At 41.7% G+C, this 20,485-nt stretch overlaps 1 protein-coding gene across 1 annotated transcript in view; it reads right to left on the bottom strand.

Annotated features, from left to right (window-relative positions):
• Nucleotides 1-320: 320 nt before the first annotated feature.
• The window catches only part of LOC115459036 (transient receptor potential cation channel subfamily M member 7-like), a 128,052-nt gene continuing 107,887 nt past the window's right edge, over nucleotides 321-20,485 (bottom strand). The window contains exons 5-8 of the mRNA XM_030188901.1: nucleotides 12,035-12,248; nucleotides 9,329-9,453; nucleotides 9,075-9,246; nucleotides 321-499 (exon numbers count right to left, since the gene is read on the bottom strand). Of these exons, the coding sequence (XP_030044761.1) occupies nucleotides 321-499; nucleotides 9,075-9,246; nucleotides 9,329-9,453; nucleotides 12,035-12,248 (690 nt within the window). The remainder of the gene's footprint in view (nucleotides 500-9,074; nucleotides 9,247-9,328; nucleotides 9,454-12,034; nucleotides 12,249-20,485) is intronic.

Here is a 20,485-nt window from a genome sequence, read left to right as displayed (position 1 = left end):
TCTCTGCCCTGGAACAGGTTACTTCCTGTTCCGGGATAAAGAGAGCAGTGAACCAGCACGGAGCCGACACACCCCAGCAACGTGCAGTCGGGGCGGAGCCCTCCCGCCCGTCCCTCGCCGCAGGTATGCGCTCCGGGGGGGGGAGGTATGTGCTCCGGGGGGGGGGGGGGGTGCACTCCAGCGGGAGGAGGGTGCGCCGTGCTGCACCCGGGGGGGGGGGGGTGCGCAGCGGCGACCCACCCCGGGTGTCAGCTCCCCTCGCTACGGCTCTGGTTATAACATAACATATTTAGTACTAAAACTAGACAGAGTAGTATTGCTTACCCTCCCTCATCTGTTTGCTTATGCACATGGGCCAATAGGTCTGCAGCTCTGCCAGTACCCTCACAGACCACCACTGGTACAGGAGGGCTTTCCTTTAGGTACTCCATTACTGTTAGTATGACATTGGGACCTCCTTCAAATATAAGTGCCACCACAGGTACACCTTGGCCAATTCCTAGAGAAAATGATTGATTGGGTTATAAGTAGACGAAACACACATTTAGAGGTCAGAGCCATTCTGATGCAAATAACAACAGTTGGACAAATACAGACTATTTCAGTTTCAAAACAATGGTGGTACTTTGTCATTTCTGAATTGTTCTGCCAGAACAATATTCAAAGCAATTTACAAGAATAATATAAATTATAGGTTACAATATTGGCTGCAACTACATACTATTGCTAATAATATGTGCCATCATCATCTAGCCTTCAAAAACTGACATCATGCTGAATCTTGATATATCACCTAGTACTTGCATTAACTGTAAGCCCTGCATACACAAATATCAAATTATGACCACTTTTCATGCTCACAGTCTTACCTCACTTCATAACATTACCTGTAAATGCAACAAGAGTAATCAAAACAAGATGAACTAATATCCTACCACCCCATGGAAGAAAGACTAATACACAAATCTAAACCTAAGCTCTTTATAGTTTAGCTCACCTCATTTGTGAAACATAATATCAAAAAACATGTTGTGACATCCAAAGAGTAGATCAAACCACATGTTTGCATCAGCTATTGATCAGCATACATGAATGCATATTCCATTCTGCCCTGAAACTGTATGCCCTCTATACTATATCTGCTGCTCCTGAATGTCACATATAGCCATACACCATGCATGCAAGTTGAAGATTACCTAAAGCGACTATTTCTCACATCGGAGCAAGCAAACCAGCCATCAAGCCTCATGGTTTCAACCAGAACTACAAAGTAAATAAATGCAGAATAAGGCTTTTGTAGAAACAGCAGTTTGCATAAGTACTAAGTATTGCCATACTGGGAAAGACCAAAGGTCCATCAAGCCCAGCATCCTGTTTCCAACAGTGGCCAATCCAGGTCACAAATACCTGGCAAGAACCCAAAAAAGTACAAAACATTCTATCCCCAAGTCCATTTAATAATGATCTACGGACTTTTTCTTTAGGAAGCCGTCCAAACCTGTTTTAAACTCCGCTAAGCTATCCGCCTTTACCACATTCTCTGGCAACGAATTCCAGAGTTTAATTACACGTTGAGTGAAGAAAAGTTTTCTCAGATTCCTTTTAAATTTACTACATTGTAGCGTCATCGCATGCCCCCTAGTCCTAGTATTTTTGGAAAGCGTAAACAGACGCTTCACATCTACCCGTTCAACTCCACTCATTATTTTATAAACCTCTCATATCTCCCCTCAGCCACCTTTTCTCCAAGCTGAAGAGCCCTAGCCGCTTTTGCCTTTCCTCATAGGGAAGTCATTTTATTCCTTCAAACTAAGATTATGTCAGATATTCTGACAAGAATATGGAGAAATGAAATGAGCTGGAGTCAAGAAAAAAAATAGGTAAATTGGAAGGCTTTTAAATGTGTTCAGAAGATCGTGCCCATCATGCCAGCATGGCCGAAAATGTGTTTTGCAATGCTGGACTTCCACTTTCCCGCTCACATTCTGGCACTGGAGAAATGCACTCCACTCCTATATAACTTTAGAAGCCTAGCATGCTACATGTTCTTATAAGTGAAAAAAAAAAGATTTTAGACATTCGGGAGCCTTATTTACAATCCCTGCCTCATTCAGCTTGTAGACTAATTGCTAATCAATTGTAACTTTGTTTTTGTTCCCACCTTCTGGGTTTTTTTTTTTTTTGGGGGGGGGGGGGGTTGGAGTGAACGGGTATTCTAGGTCCGTTTGGATTCCAAATGTATAAAGAACAAGAAAACTCACAGACTCAAAAATGACAGACGCACAGCAATTATAAAAGTAATACATTTATTAGCAGATTAAATATACACCACCAAGCCCAGCTTCATTCTAGGTCAACTTCAGATGGGGAGTCCTTTTCAGCGATTTTTTAGAAGATTTTGCTCTGGAACAAACCTCACGCATGTCCACAGACAACTCCACTGAATAGAGAACATGACTAAACAGCATATGACTCATAGTCAGGGCCCTTGTCTCCTCATGTGATATACTCCTTCTTTGTAACTTTCCAGTCCCCATCTGTCACTAACCACAACAGAAGCTACATTCTGTTTTTCTCTGCTTTTGTAAAGGTACTGACCTCCGGAGTCTCTGCAAGTGCTGGGCTAAGTTTTAGAATTTCTGCTTTTATAGAGAGGTCACCTACAGGTCAGATTACATACTGATCCTACCTTTAGACTTCTCACGGGGGGGGGGGGGGGGGGGATGTTTTGGGGTGGTGTGGGTGGTAGGGTTATTTGGGGTGGTGGGGAGGTTTCGCCTGGTGTTTAGTAAATAGGGCTTAAATTGTTAGCTGGCACTTTCTAGTAACTTGTATCTGTTTGGACTGTTGTTCTTTTTGCTAACATCAATAAAATGTTTAAAACCTAAATGTATTCAGAAGGTCAGTTCATATGTGGACATAGGCTTTCATTTATTTCTATAATTAGCAGCTGGATCTGTCTTGGTAGTCTCAAGTCCTAGAAGAAATGAAGGTGCCCATGTCATAGGTCCATCTGACAGATTGAGCATGGAAGGCAGGAGGCCAGATTTTCTAGCCACAGCTTGTTTGACATAAGAAGTTTACTAGTATGAACTACTTAGAAGACCTTGCATACTTTATCCAAGATGGAGGCATACTGAGCTGGAAGATGACAAAAACGCTGCCCTAGAGTGATATCTAACAACTGGTCATGCTCTCATCACTGAAAGCTGGGAATATATCCTTAGCAGCAAGGGCAAAGAAATGAACAAACTGGTGTTTTTCTGCTGCCATCTAGTATGTTACTTTTACTAGTTTGATCATACTTCTGAATGAAAATGCATCCTTCTACAACAAAGTGGAATACTCAATAACCTGTTAAGATATTCTGGGATTTAAGAATATACATGGAAGCTAAGTAATTCTAATGAAATTAGAATTTACACAGGATTTCCAACATGCAACATACTAATAGTATTTTAGAAATATCTACACAAGTCTCCTATGGTGCATAATATTATACAACCTATCATATACTTATTTTCAACAGGCATGGGGAAAAGAATTAAATATTTCAACTGAATAAACTGAAGCTCAGGAAAAAAATGTAATTATTGCAGAGCACAAACAAAACAAAAGATTTCCTGATGCTTATTTCTATGCTATGACCACTAAACTTCAAGTCTTTCCAGATGAAAATCATTCTGCAGCTCCAAATTAAACAACAGTAGACACTTCCCAAGTAGAACTACATGGTTCAGCCACCTTTTTCTACTTATGGAAGATATGCTTATAAGCAAAGGTCTCAAAACCAAAGGTGCCCTAGAAGAGATGTGTAAAGTCTTGGTATAGATTATTCTCCTTGGGCAAAAGATTCAGTCCATTTATAAGGTAACAAATACCTGAATTATAGTATTGACTAGCCGTTAAGCCCGTGAAAACGGGCTACTTTTGGAATGGAGGGGGCTTCCGAGCCCCTCCCCCTTAGTCGGCGGCGCCCCGCCCTGCCTCCCCCGGAGTCACCGCCACCGCCCCTCCACCCGGCCCGAGCAGCACTGTAAACTTACATCAGCACGCAGCAGCAGGCACATCAGCAAAGCTGCCGTCAGGGCGGGGTTCATTCTCTGCCTGTGTCCCGCCCTCGTGTGACGTAACGTCGGCGAGGGCGGGACAAAGGCAGAGAAGGAAGCCCGACGGCAGCTTTGCTGATGTGCCTGCTGCTGCGTGGTGATGTAAGTTCACAGTGCTCGGGCCAGATGGAGGGGCGGCGGTGGCGACTCCGGGGGAGGGGGGAGGGGGAGCGGTTCCGACGTCTGCAGCATGCCAGTAGAGACTTCCCTCTCTGTCCCGCCCCCGTCATCACGTATTGACGCAGGGGCGGGGCAGAGAGGGAAGTCTCTACTGTGCATTTGCGAGTGAGTATGGTCACTCGCCGTTTATATGTTTGATTAACAATATTTTTTCTTTGAAAATTGAAATGAGCTGAAAAAGTAAATGCCATTGTTGTCAATTCTAAGGCAAGATGCAAGGTCATGAAATGGCTTTAGTTCAATAATGCTACACCACCAATGGTTATCAGCAGAATAAGAACCAGGGAAAACAGGATTCAATTCCTTCTCTTCTCTTGGGAAAGTCTCTTAACTTTCATTGCCTCAGGTACAGACTTAGATTGTAAGTTCTCCAGGGACACAGAAATACTTCTTGTACTTAATTGGAAGATTCCTTGAGTTGCTACTAAAAAGGTGAGAGCTAAATCCAAAATCTAACAGGTTTCTGCTCCTCCTTCCAAATTCCATTTTTGTCACAAACTACAGTAAGATAGTAAAGGAACCACATTTTAATAGGGTGACTACAGGGCACCTGGTTTAAGAGGGCTAGTAGGTGTCTACCTAGGCACTATTTGATAAAACACAGAGGCACCTATATGTCCTTATAAAATACTATGATAATGGCAGAAGTTGCATCCACCTTGCAGGTGCAGACATTTACCCCTGCTCTTGAGCACCCAAATATCCATGCCTAGATCAATCAAGTACATATGCAGATTAGCATATTTATAATCTATACACATACTTGCAAATTCTACCAACTGTCTGCCCAAACTCCTTCCTGTACTTTTTAAAGTACTTCTACACCAGTCAGTACTTTATAAGAAGCCATTTATGCATGAAAATCAGCCTTTTATGCCAAAATTTACAAAATCACCTCCAAAGTAGTAAAAGCGATTCTTTTATGATTAGGCATGCAACTTTTCTTCTTTTAACTAAGCAGCATATTTTGCAACAAATTTTAGGGGTTTAGTTTTCATTTCACAGAAAAAAAGTTCAGGGGGTAAGTTACACATGGCATCAGATTTTTCAGTAGTTATTATGACACAGGCCATGAAGAAAGTCCACAGAAAAATATATAAAAAAATAAATTAGAAACCAAACACTCTTGATCCTTATGTATGGGGGGAGAGGGTAGATTTTCAAAATCACAGTGGAAATTCCAGGACCAGAGTTCTTCTGTTTAGAAACTGTACCTTCAAACTCTCCAGGTACAATCTTCTTATTTTGGGTCAGGTCCATGGTGAAAGATTCATGCAGAAATTTTAAAATCAAATTTTTGCACGTACTTCAGCTCCACCAGGAATGTTCCAATCTCCCGCAAGTAAAAGTGTATGTCGTTTCATAGTACACATACTTTTACCTAAATAAGGATGGGCAATTCTGTATGAAGGATGCAATATAAATTAAAGTTATGGTGTTCATTCCTACAAATTCATTAGTTGTTTTTTGTTTTGTTTTGTTGGGGGGGGGGGGGTTAAATTGAGTAATCTACAGCTGATTTTCTTTTCTTCAAAAGCTATTAAAAACCATGATTGTGAATCTAAATGCATATAAAATAGTTTAATGAACAATCATGAGAACTTACAATTTACTGTTTATGGTCTTCCTTTTCCAGTTACAGAATACAATTATTTTTAAAGAAAAAGATAATTACTGTAAATAGTGATCAGTTTCACTATTCCAAATAAAATCTTTATAAACTGCATCACAAACTTGTCTCTGTAGTTTGGACAGATGACAACTATTAATTACAATTAAGGCATACAAAGGCAATACTACTACTAGCTTACAATCTAATTAGGACAGACAAACAGGACAAACGAGATAAGGGAATATTAAAGTGAAGATGATAAAATAAGGGTTCTGAACAAGTCAATAAGGGTTAGGAGTTAAAAGCAGCATCATTATACTGGTAAGGAACATAACTATACTGCCAAAAAACAAAATGAATTGAAAGGCATAAGTAGGAAATTCCTCAGGACGACAAACTACTAGAAATATATATTAAGTCAACTGGAGACATTTCTGTTTAACCTCAGACGCCTCAATCAGCTCATTGTACTACATCCTACATCACCACCCCAGTCCCTGAGATAACAATTGCAACTAGCTGGCAGTGAAACAATTATTAGCATCAGAGAGAGCAGCAACTCAGTACCACAGGATCACTAATTCACAGACATAGACACCAACATTTCAAAATGATCGGAGATGCCAGACACAGTACAAATTCTCTCTCCCTGGACTCAAAGGAGCTTATTCAATATTGATGGTGATCAGCACCCATAGAACTGGCTCCTATGTTCACAGACTCTTTGGCTCCTCTCCTTATAGCTCTTTCACTACTCTTCCAACTATTATCTAAGCAGTAGTATAAGAAGACAAAATAAAATCTGTAAATTTGATTAGCCATGCATTGTCGCACACATAGAACGAATCAAATATAATTAAAGGGGAGAAATGTCAATCTTCAGTAAATCAACTATTAAAATCTATACAAACTTGATAAACCAAAACACTCATCCCTAAACCGGTGTGTTGTGTGCTCCTATGTGCTGGCATCTTTTATAGCTTTTATGGCAAAGAATGTGCCAATGGTAGTCTAGGTAATCTAATCACATACAAATTTTTCCTTCGTTATGTTTTTGCTTAGACATCTAAACTAAAGCAACATACAAGCACCTCCAAATCATAGGTATTTTTCCAAAATAGCCAGATAATAAAATGAACTTACCTACCTGCAGCAAATGTTTTCCCTAGGACAACAGGATACAAATCCCTAAAGATAGGTGACATCAGAGGGTGCCCGAGACAGAGGACATAAACATAGCTCTTAGGATTTAGAGCCTTCTAGAGTGACCTAATATGCATGTGCACTACGTCTTACACTGGGCTACCTAACTTCATATTTAGATTCCAAATCAGAAAACTCCTCCTTGGGATGGGTGGTGGGGTCTGAGGACGTGCAGCCTCTGCTACCCTAGAAGAATACCTGCTATAAGTAGAAAACTTAGGGTCTTGTTTACTACGATGTTCTAGTGTTTTTAGCACACGCTAAATGCTAGAGCCGCCCATATAATCCTATGGGCATCTCTAGCATTAGCGCACGCAAAAAACACTAGTGTGTCTATAGAGCAGCTTAGTAAACAGGGCCCTAAGTTGCCTCTGGGGCATCCAGATAGGATTCCCTAGCTAGCAGGCTGTTTTTAACAAAAGCGGGTAATAGAAATATAAAGTTAAATAAAGGGCAACAACAGCAACAACTTTGTTGGCCACCTTCCTTTTTTGGGAGATGAAATGTGAATTGGACACTGGGACCAAAGCAAATGGCTGGTGTAAGTATATGCTCCTAAAACAAACATGAATTTGACCTGCTACACTACTTGTCTATTAAAAAAAAAAAAAAAAAAGTCCCCAAGCCTGCACCCCCCCTCGTGGCTATGCCACCGATTAAAGGCCCAATATTTTCCTTTCTCCTGCCTACAGGTCCCTCTCTCCTGCCCTCCCCTCTATTCCCAGGACCATTCTCTCTCTCTCCCCCCCTCACCCTGAGTCCAACACCTCTCCCTTTTTCTTCCTTCCCTCCACCCCAGGTCCATTATCTCTCTCTCTCCCTCTGAGTTCAACATCTATCCCTCTTCTCTTCTTCTCTCTTCAATTCCCTGCCTCCCAGCCCTGACCACGATTCTCTTTTAATTCCCTCCCTCCGTCCTGGCGCATCTTTCCTCCCTTCCTGGACATGCCCACGGCTCTCTCTCAAATTCCCCCCCCTCACCCAAACCAGTGTACCTTTTGAAAAGCAAGCAAATCTTCCACTCTGTAGTGGCAGCCATACTGAAAGACTACCTGCGGCCTGCACCAGGCCTCTCTCTCTGACCAGTCCTGCCATTCCAAAAACAGGAATTTGCATCAGAAAGGGCAGGATGGGTCAGAGGGAAAGGTCCAGTGCAAGCCGCAGGCAGCGTTTGAGTATAACCGCTACCACAGAGCCAAAGACTTGTTTACTTTTAAAAGGTACGCCGGGTGAGGGGGGAGAGGGAACTTAAGAAAGAGCTGCGAGCAGGTCCAGGAGAGGAGGGAGATATGCCAGACCATATATAGAGGGTGGGAGGGAGGGAGAAGGTAGGAGGTATCAATTATTAACTGTGATAAAAACTTTAAATCACAATTAACATGCAGCTCTACTTATTATACTGCTGGGATATTCAACATAAAATTCAAAAAGATGAACATACCATTTTAGGTCTTTCATGTTTGTGCAGATTCAAATTACTGATTTATTTTAATACTGACTGCTTTTAGGTCTTTCATGTTTGTGCAGATTCAAATTACTGATTTATTTTAAAACTGACTGCTTTTTTCCTTCTTTTCTTACATTACTACTGCACTTGATGTCCCCATCTCTTAAGAACTGAGCATATTAATATTACTGCACTCCCGGTCAATCTTGTCTGATCTACAATGTGCAAGTCTCAGCTGGAAATAAAAACCTAGTGGTAAAGTGCACAAATATGTGTTACCAACTTTACCATAAGGATGACAGCCTTTCCAAAATAAGCACATGTCCAAAGTTGCATCTATCTTTTCCTCATTAAGAGCCTCTTATCAAGCTGTGCTAGCAGTTCCCACACGGCAATGCCAATGGAGTCCATTTAAAATGAAGGGGCTTTCTCAGCATTATCACATCGGGAGCTGCTAAGAGAAGCCCTATAGCATGTATAGCTTTAAAACATACCACAATTGCATATAAAACCCATCACTTACTCGCATGAATGCGTTGTAGATTGATCATTTTTTCCAATTCTCTTCTTAGATTCACTTCAGCACCATACTTTCCAACTGTTCCATCATCCACCAGAATAAAATGTGAATGGTGATTGTTTAGGACATTTAGTTTACTCAGAGGGTTTAACAAGGTTTGATATGGAGCAACAACCTATGTGAAACACAACAAAATGAAATTTAGAAATTCATATTGACACAAGATGCATGGACATACAAACTGCATGGTCTCTTACATCTCGTCCAATGAGGTCATTTCTGTTTTCAATCACTCCCCATGGGGCTATTCCAATAGTGCAAATTTTTCGAGATGACCTGGAAGCATGTTCTTTGAGTGCATCGCCAACATGTTTTGCAACACCTATACCCAAAACAAGAGAGACTGACATGATCATGCATTGACCTTTATGCTGAAAAGCAGATGTGCAATCCACATTTTTCAAAAGTCCAACAAATCTATTTTATGTTTTAACTTTAAATGCCTTCTCTCCCGAGCTTAAGTTGTGCTAAAGATGCAAAAAGGTAACCACACTAGATTTTAAATCTGCACTGCACTTTTTTTTTTAAACTTGGAATTACAAATGCTAGGGGTGAATAAATAAGAGGTGCTAGCAAAAATAAAATACTCCATCTCAGGAATGTTGTATAAATAAGAACAAAGGATTCCATCCTAGGTTAGGTCAGGTCACCCACTCAAGGGGCCTGCAAACGAAAGCTCATGGCACCTGAAACCAGCCTCAACGTCATTTAAACTGGAAGCTTAAGAAACAGAAGGAAACTGCCGAGCCCTTTCCCCAAAACAAAAGTTAGATTTTTATTTACTAAAATTTATAGACCGCATAATCTACCATTCTAAGTGGTTTACAATCATATATACAACATACATCATACCTCAATAAAAATACGATGACACCAGAAATAATACTGCAATTCTCCAATTCCTCTATATCACTGGATTTCAGTAGCCATGGTTATTTGCTACTGAAACTACAACATTTAAACAAAAACCTTTTGAGTATTTTTTTTAAAAGATTTCAAAATTCTGCTGTGAAAAGTCACAAGATGCAGAAAGCACAGTCAGCAGTTATCAAACCTAAATATTATCCCCATAAAAACCTGATAATGGAAAAGAGATTAATATCCACATAAATTCCACAGGCGATTCATCTTCCAAAATCACTACAGGATTCTTTTTCAAGCTGTCTGTAACTGAAATTATCACAAGGTTTACAATCTCAGGGCTAAGCTGCACTAGTAAATGGGCTTAGCATGCCCTAACACAAGTCTTTCCCACACACTAAGCCCATTTCTAACATGGGTATAAAACGGGCATTTTTTTATTTATTGAATTGCTGGCCATGCACTAATATTAGCATTACCGGACAACCATTAAAAAAAAAAAAAAAAAAATTTAACGTGGGAGCACATACAGCCTCCTATTTAGGAAGCACTGTTCTGCCCCCATATTCATGGAAGCAGCAAACATTGTTATGAATATTTTGTATGAGTATTATTTACATGTACATTTCTTTTCTTGTGTATAAATAATACTATATACTAGGGCTGCTATCTCTATAATTTGCAGTATCCTGTGATTTACTCCTTGTGAGCTTTCCCTAATGGCTGTCAGATCTGAGCTAGGGTCAGCCCTCCCTCTTTGTCCCTGGGATGTGAGAGAATCCCAGTCTTGCTAGCATGCCTTTGTGATCAGCAGCTGTTCTAGGGTCCTATCCTTCCTTAATCTACTGTGGTCCATCAAGATTTTTCACCACCTCCCCAAGTCATTCTCCATTCATTTTCTCTGAGTTCCTCCCCTCATTTCCCTTTGAGTGTTACAGCTTTTCCTCTCTGCTGAGATGAGGTTCTAGCCATCTTCTTGCCTCTGAGGTGGCTTAATGCAGACTCTATGTGCAGAAGGCAGTAATTCTGTCCAAGCAACTGAACTGTAAACTGGATTTTCTTTATTTATTATGAATACTACAATAAAGAAGATCTGCTTAAGAACTGAAAGTATACTGGTAAAGCTTCTACTTGGGGTTGGTTTAGCTGGCTAAGCTACTCTATACTTTGCTTAGAACAGCACAAGCACTAAGGGCTCCTGCATTACGGACGCACTAACTAGTTACTGTGCCGGTAATGTCAGCGCACTAGCTGAATAGCACTTCCATACCCATTCTCTGCCCTGACACACCCCCTACAAAAATAAAAAACAAAAAACATTAAATACCTTGTGATTAATGAGCACAAATGCAAAACTAATACAGAATACTTCAGCACATTCTGCATTAGCACTTAAACACAGCTTAGTAAAAGGGCCCTTCAGTCTTTCCCTGTAGTCTATTCATAAAGGACTGTCTCATTCTGTGCCTTTGGAATTTTCCTTTTTTTTTTTTTTTTTTTTTTTTTAAATCAAGCTCTCTTTTTTCCTCTAACATAAACATCAGTCATTTCCCCTGATAAAAGGATGCACAGTCTTCCATCTTCTTACTTAAGGAGTAATCATCTACTTTTCATGAAGACACAGATTCATCTTTTCTATTCAGGTTCAGTAATTTTATGCACATCAGTGTTTCCTATTTCTCAGTAAACATCTTAGCCAAAAAAAAAGAAAAGACCTCCAAGTGAAGAAAATGAAATTCAAACACTGAATACAGAGCCCTTTAGTTGAATAGATGGTAGGATGAAAAGTTAGTCCATTTTAAATGAAACACAATAGTGGCCACCAACCATTTCAACACTCTTCAAAAATCAAATCTGTAAGCAATAGCTTTTGTTAATTAGAACTGAAATGAAATATGAGACCAGACAATAATTTGGATTATCAGAGTGGACAGATTAAATTTTCTTGAACAAAGTATCAGCAAAGCAAGTAGTGAAGTGTCATAATCTACTGAAAAAGCAGTCCCCTGCATCTCTATGTAGATGAAAGATTTGTGATTTACCAGTATTTACTCCTCCGGTAATAATCCAGGCTCCTGTTGTTACTGCAGCTTTGATAAGGCCTTTGCCAATCAATTGTTTGATGCGCGGGGGAAGCTCAAATTTCTGCATTCCACCATGCACGGAGATAAGAAGCTTAGGCAGGTCCATCTGCCATTCTTTCAACATAAGCTGTAAAATGGCTTCAGGTCTGGAGTCATAGGCCAATCTCACATACTGTGGCAAGACAGAGTTAGGTTTAAATACACTCAGTTCAATTCTTAACAATGGATTTCAAGTTCCACCTTCATGAAGATTACAGGGCCAAGATTTTAGGCCTGCTACACAAATACTTATCATAAACACTCATACAGGAAGCCAAAACTTCATATTTATATAAAAATGAAAAGACCATCCACAGCACAACTTGACACTCTACTGTTTCAAGTATAATCTTACCCCCCTTTTTATTAAGTTGTGCAGTAATGCTGACACAGTCCATTCAAAGTGAATGGGCTGTGTCGGCGCTCGCGTGGTTAGTAAACAGGGGGGTTAGATTGTTAAGTCCTCTGGGAACAGGAAAATGCCGAGTGCACCTAAATGTACTTTGCCTTGAACTACTGACAAAGGTATGAGATACATCCAGAATGAGTGGAAGCTTGAAATACACATACAGAGCACTGGTTTTCAACCCGGTCCAATAATTGCACACAATGGAGGAAATGCATGCTAATACATCCCATGCATATCCATTATGAATATACTGAAACCTCAACCAGCCATGTGGTCCCTGAGGACTGGGTTGAAAATCACTGATATAGAGGATACAGATGTATTTCAAAAAGTACAAATGGCAAAGTAGCAATACTCATCCTGGCAATAACTAATTACTGACAACTCATTATAAGTTCTTTAACCAGCATTTCTGTAATATTTAAATTCATGAAACCAGCCATATTAACAAAAGAATCCTCTTCAGTAGCGGAAATAAAGTTAAACTGGCTGAGACGTCACAAATACCATGCATCACAACAGCTGAAGAGATCATTCCTTATGAGGTCATCTGCGACACTTAGAAATTCAGCTGTTCCAGGGAAATAACAGGGAGCATCATAAAGTATTTCAATGATTAGCTATTCAATAAAGAAATGTAGGTGCCTATTTGTATTTACAGAATGTGCTCCAAAGAGATGTACTCTTACAGAATTACCTCAATATATTTTTACACACACAACTACACGATTTGTATGCATTTGAATTGTTGCAGAGTACCATACAGATAGTACTTAAAGGGGCCCTGAATAGGCTGGTTTCATTAAAGCGCAGAGCTATAGATGTCACCACACTTGCTACCCCCAAATACCACTCCTGCCAAGTATTTATTTTATTTATTTGTAACACTTATACCCCGCATTTTTCCCACTTGTTAGCAGGTTCAATGCGGCTTACATAGTACTACAACTTAAACAAGTAATAAAGAATGGATGCAGCTGTAATATAGTGAATAAAGAGGTGGTCGTTATGATAAAAGTAAGCTTAAAAATGTGCAGTATTTCAGTCTTTTTGCAACTTGAAATCAAAATCAACTTTATTCACTGAAAACAAACTTGAAACATGAACTATGCAGAATGAACAGCCAGTACTGTACTCAAGTAAAGTATGCCCCTAAATAGGTAAGTACTTCCAAAAATGTTTTTAGCACAACAAAATACCTTGTTGGCTTAAATACATTTTTGAGACTTTGGCAATATTATTATACATGAAAGGGTATTCATGTTGAGTGGAACAGAGAAATTAGGTTTTACCAGATAATTTTCTTTCTATTAGTCCTTCCCTCTATTCCAGATCCTGTGGGATAGTTGTGTCCATCAACCAGTAGGTGGAGATACAGAACTGAAAACTGAGCTGAGACATCTCTCTCTTGGCATCCAGTCCATCTCCTCAGTATTTACGTAGACAAGCAGCGAGGAGAAACTCTGAATAAACATAAAAACATTAAACAACTCGCTAACCTAACACAACCAGATGAGCAAACACATGTGGACCCTCTCATCATTGGACAACCTGTAGAGAACAAAAGATCCTGGTGCCACCGCCCTGAGGGCAGAAGCCCTAAAACTGGCTTTGGAACACACTGCAATGTCCACCCTGTAGTGCTTAGCAAGGGTATGCAGCACTGACCACATAGGCACCTTTCAAATATCCAAAGGAAACAGTAAGGTAGTCTCCGCCCAGGATGTTGCTGTATGCCTCATAAAATGAGCCCACAAGACCTCTGGAGCCTACTTCCTTGCAAACAAATAGCCTGATGCAATAATCTCATTGAACCATCTAGCAATTGTGGGCTTCGAAGCCATGAAGCCAAGCCTCTCCTTAACAAAAAGCACAGTCTGTCCGATATACAAAAGACATTCGTGATTTCCAGATATCTAAATGAAGACTCTACACACATCGAGAACTTTCAAGGAAGAATACTGAGTTTCTTTGTCCTCTCTGTAAAAAGACAGAAGCTTCACAGAGTGGTTGAGATAAAGCGAATATACTTACCTGTAGCAGGTATTCTCCGAGGACAGCAGGCTGATTATTCTCACATGTGGGTCGACGTCTGCGTTGGCCCGGGAATCGGCATTTTGCAAAAACAAAAAACTAACTTCCCGCCCGTCACGCAAGCGAGTACCTCAGTTAAATTAAAGAGCATAACAATAACAACTACAAAGTGAATGTGGGAGGGATTGTGAGAATAATCAGCCTGCTGTCCTCAGAGAATACCTGCTACAGGTAAGTACCTTCGCTTTCTCCAAGGACAAGCAGGTTGCTTATTCTCACATGTGGGGTATCCCTAGCATCCAGGCTCACTCAAAACAATGAACATTGGTCAATTGGGCCTCGCAACGGCAAGGACTAAACATAAGTTAACTTGAAACTATAAACAACTAGCTGAGAGTGCAGCCTGGAACAGAATAAAACGGGACTAGAGGGTGTAGAGTTGGATTCTAAACCCCAAACAAATCCTGCAGCACTGACTGCCCAAACCGACTGTCGCGTCAGGTATCCTGCTGAAGGTAGTAGTGAGATACGAATGTGTGGACTGATGACCACGTTGCAGCCTTGCAAATCTCTTCAATGGAGGCTGACTTTAAGTGAGCCACCGACACAGCCATGGCTCTCCAGAGTCAGCCCAGCTTGGGCATAAGTGAAGGAAATGCAATCTGTTAGACAATTGGAGACTGTGCATTTTCTGATGGCGACTCCCCTCCTGTTGGGATCAAAAGAAACAAACAACTGGGCGGACTGTCTGAAGGGCTTTGTCTGCCCAACGTAAAAGGCCAAAGCTCTCTTGCAGTCCAAGGTGTGCAAGCTGCTCTCGCCAGGGTGGGCATGAGGTCGGGGAAAAATATGTTGGCAAGACAATTAACTGGTTCAGATGGAACTCAGACACCACATTCAACAGGAACTTAGGGTGCGTGCGGAGGTCTAATCTGCTGTGAATGGACTTAGTATAAGGTGCATCCACTACTAAGGCCTGAAGCTCACTGACCCTACGAGCTGAAGTAACAGCCACCAAGAAAATGACCTTCCAGGTCAAGTACTTCACATGGCAGGAATTTAGTGGCTCAAAAGGAGCTTTCATCAGCTGATATCCCATGACACTGGTCGAAGTTTGACCGGGGGCTTTGACAAAAGCAAACCTCTCATGAAGTGAACAACTAAAGGCTATCCAGAGATTGGCTTACCCTCTACACACCGATGACAAGCACTAATTGCACTGAGGTGAACCCTCACGAAGTTGGTCATGAGACCAGACTTTGATAAGTGTAGAAGGTATTCAAGCATGGTCTGTGTAGGACAAGAGAGAAGATATAGGGCCTTGCTGTCACACCAGACAGCAAACTTCCTCCATTTGAAAGAGTAACACCTCTTTGTGGAATCGTTCCTGGAAGCAAGCAAGACTCAGTAGAATTGGAAAAGGTACAGCGAAGGGCGACGAAAATGATAGTGGGGATGGGACGACTTTCCTATGAAGAGAGGCTGAGAAGGCTAGGGCTTTTCAGCTTGGAGAAGAGACGGCTGAGGGGAGATATGATAGAAGTGTATAAAATAATGAGTGGAATGGATCGGGTGGATGTGAAGCGACTGTTCACGCTATCCAAAAATACTAGGACTAGAGGGCATGAGTTGAAGCTACAGTGTGGTAAATTTAAAACGAATCGGAGAAAATTTTTCTTCACCCAACGTGTAATTAGACTCTGGAATTCGTTGCCGGAGAACGTGGTACGGGCGGTTAGCTTGACGGAGTTTAAAAAGGGGTTAGATAGATTCCTAAAGGACAAGTCCATAGACCGCTATTAAATGGACTTGGAAAAATTCCGCATTTTTAGGTATAACTTGTCTGGAATGTTTTTACGTTTGGGGAGCGTGCCAGGTGCCCTTGACCTGGATTGGCCACTGTCGGTGACAGGATGCTGGGCTAGATGGACCTTTGGTCTTTCCCAGTATGGCACTACTTATGTACTTATGTACTTATGTAACACCCTCTGAAAGACCCAAGGAAGCAAATTCTAAGGTCTCAACATCCAGGCCATGAGAGCCAGAGACTGGAGGTTGGGATGTAGAAGCGACCCTTCATTCTGAGTGATGGGAGTTGGAAAACTTCCAATCTCCACAGTTCCTCAGAGGACAAGTGCAGAAGAGGAGGAAACCAAATCTAAGACGTGGCCATAAGGGTGCAATCAGGATCATGGTCCCGCGGTCTTACTTGAGTTTCAGCAATGTCTTCCCTACTAGAGGTATGGGAGGATACGCATACAGAAGGCCTGTTCCCCAATGTAGGAGAAAGGCTAGTCTGTCATGGGCCTGAAGCCTGGAGCAGAAATGAGGGATCTTATGATTGATCTGAGTGGCAAAAAGATCTACCAAGGGGGTGCCCCATGCTCGGAAGATCTTGCGGACTACTCCCATGTTCAGTGACCACTTGTGAGGTTGCATTATCCTGCTGCTCCTGACGTTGATGCCTCCCTCAATGTCAACACTGCCGACCTCAGTACCGATGTCGATGTAGACGTCGAAGGACTGGACTGAGCCCCAAAAAGTCTCTCTCGCTGGGTTTCTTGAGCCACTTGGGTCTGTTTTTTCATACGAAGACACAGACTACAAGCAGCTGGGCTGTGGTCGGGCCCAAGGCACTGGAAACGCCAGGAATGGGTATCGGTACCTGAGATGGTCCAGTTGCACCGACTACAAAGTTTGAAGCTGCTGGGTGCCTTTGATGACACGGAAGGAAAAAAGGCCTCGGCAAAATCAAAAGACGCAATTGTGCCAAAAAAGGAAAGGGAAATGGAACTTGATATACCGCCTTTCTGTGGTTTTTGCAACTACATTCAAAGCAGTTTGCATAGTATATTCAGGTACTTATTTGTACCAGGGGCAATGGAGGTTTAGGTGACTTGCCCAGAGTCACAAGGAGCTGCAGTGGGAATCGAACTCAGTTCCCCAGGATCAAAGTCCACTGCACTAACCACTAGGCTACTCCGCATCGAAAAAACAAAGAAAACTTAAAATCAGGAGAAAAGGAAACTAATAAGAAAACTAAGGGTAAAACTTTTTTTTTTAAACAAAGCAAAGGAAAAAAGCGAAAGAAAGTCACGAAAAAAAGAAGACACTTTTCCCGGGCCTCAACGAGGAGCACAGGAGGAACCTGCCGCACTTCGTCGTAGAGAAAGAAAAACTGAGGTACTCGCGCGGCGGGCGGGAAGTTAGTCCATGGTGCGCGCACACCAGAAGACTCTGGCAAAACTTTTTTTTTTTTTTTTTTTTTTTGCTTTTGCAAAATGCCAATTCCCGGGCCAACGTGGACGTAGACACACATGTGAGAATAAGCAGCCTGCTTGTCCTCGGAGAAAATGCTGATATCACTGTCAGAAGAAAGGAAAGAACTATGCACCCCTGGCCTCTCAAAAGTGGAGACAGGGATCCCGCCAAGAGAGAGCCGGAAGCTCCGAAACCCTACATACCAATGCAACAGCCACCAAGAACGCTGTCTTTGGCATAAGATCTTTCAAGGAAGCCTCCTAGGGTGGCTCAAAAGGCGGCTTCTGAAGAGCTCAAAGAACTAAAATAAAGGTTCCACTCTGGACACGATGCAAGAAAGGGAGGCCACAAGCGGCCCACTCCCTGCAAGAACTGAACAATATCTGGGTAAGCCACAACAGACATCTTCTGTAGTCAGCCCATGAAATAGGCCAAAGCTGCAACCTGAACTTTTAGAGAACCCAATGCCAACACTTTCTGAAGGACTGCCTGGAAAAATGATAGAATGTGTGCGATCTGAGCAGAGAAGGTAGAAAGTCCGTGCTCAGAACACCAGCCCTCGAATATTGTCCACACCCTTACATATGCCATGGATGTAGAGCATTTCAGAGTCTGAAGCAAGGTAGCAATGATCGAAATCAACCAAGTCCTTTGAAAGACCAAGTCATAAGACCAAAGGAGCACGGATCCTCCATAAGCACCGGAACTTGCTTTGGTAGGCTGTGTACCTGTAGAAGACAGAGAGGATCCCCAACAGCAGTTGAATAAGGTCCACTTACCATGGCCTCCACAGCTGATCTGGGGCTACGAGAATTATTCAACCCCAGTGCAATGGGATCCTTTTCAATATGTGGTCTACCATGGGCCAAAAGGGAAGCATTCAGTAGATGTGTCTCCAAGCCAGGGCTGCCTTGGGTCATCTATCCCCATTGAGCCTAGTTCTTTCTGATAACTGAAGAAATTGGGCACTTGGTATTCCTTTTCATTGCTATCAAGTCCAGAAGTGGAGAACCCCACTGGTCCACTATTAGCTGAAAACCCTGGCTGGATAGTTCCCATTCTCTCGGGTCCAAGGAGTGCCTGCTGAGAAAGTCTACTTCCACATTCAAAGACACTGCAATGTACATGGGAGACATTCCCAAGCCCTTGGGGGATGTCTCCCATGGATGCCTTTAGAAGCTAACCGATAGAGATTTTAAAATTCACAGAGACTATACCTCATGTGAATTGGATTTACTTTTTGCCTTCTAAAATGCCTGGAGAGAAGGAACAAGGACAAGAAATTCAAGGAAGAATTAATGGCGAGCTAAACATATCTGAGATACATGAATCACCTTTCTCTGAAGATACTGAAAGAGCTACCTTATTAATCTCATTCGTGTTTGAGCAAGATTTTAAATGCGGTATTAAGACTCTTTTTTCATAATTGACAAGTTTTATTTTATGGCAACAAATCTGCACGTATCTGAGGTTACTAGACAGACTCAAGTTCACAGAAAAATGTTCTGTCTATGAAGCAGGATGTTTTGTCCCTGGGAGCGACTTTTTCACTTACATACCCCTGCAAGTGTTTGATCAAATATTTAGGGACAAAATATGTCTTCTATGTTTGTGACCAATTAAGAATGTTTCCTTGAGATAAAGAAGATAACTATATTACATCAATATTAGTGTGATTTGTTGCTGCTCCTCTGATGTTTTTCTGATGCTTAGATTTTGAGATACTTTCTATTTTGGGTAGCTACAGGAATAGACTTGGGTTTCTTCACATTAAAGCCTAATTTAGTTGAAAAGTTTTCCTAATTGTGGAGCTCCTTATCCTTGTTTAGGTAATTCCCTTATACATTGTGATCTATGGAAAGTTTTTTATTTTTCTTTTATTTGTTTCCTTTATTTGTATATTCTTAAGTTTCTTGTTCAAGTGTAATGCTTGTGAAATATTGATGAAAGATTTTTTTTTTTGAGTATTCATAAAAGGACCCAGTGATGTGAGCTGCTGACAAGCAGAGAAGATTTTCTCCACCCAATTCATGAGGGAGGCCGCCTCCAATGCGTTTGTCATCAGACAGCTGCAGGTCCCACCTTGCTTGTTGATATAAGTTACTGCCGTGGCACTGTTGGAGAATATTTGGACTGGGGCCCTCATCAGAAAGAGTGCAAAGTTGCGTAGGCATTCCACACTGCCATGAGGTCCAAGTGATTTACTGACCACCGAGACTCCTGTTTCATCCACGTGCCCTATGCCAGATGGAACTTGTAACTAGCTCCCCAATCCAACTTGCTGGCACCCATTGTGTTATCGGAAAGGGAGCTCCGACAGTCAAATTCCTAGGCGACTATGCTCTGTACGGCAACCAGTGTTTAAGGAAGATGAAGGTCATACTTCTGTGAAGACAAAGACCAGAAGCTGAGAACAGACTCCTGTAATGGCTGCATATGAGCCCTTCCCCTGGCACCACCTTCCATCACCATTCTCACTGACCACAGAACCTGGACGTAATTCCAGACCCTGGGTCTGCCTTGACTGAGAAGACAAATGTTTTTGACCTCCTATGTTCCGTGAGCAATATCCTCTCCCTTGTTGTATTGAACAGAACACCCAGATACTCCAGCATTTGCGATGGAGTTAGTCTACTCTTCTCAAAATAGATCACAAAACCCAGCGA

The sequence above is a fragment of the Microcaecilia unicolor genome, unplaced genomic scaffold (genome assembly GCF_901765095.1).
Source record: "Microcaecilia unicolor unplaced genomic scaffold, aMicUni1.1, whole genome shotgun sequence".
Classification (NCBI taxonomy): Eukaryota; Metazoa; Chordata; class Amphibia; order Gymnophiona; family Siphonopidae; genus Microcaecilia; species Microcaecilia unicolor.
Note: the sequence above shows the minus strand (reverse complement) of the source record. Positions and strands in the feature narration are given on the sequence as shown.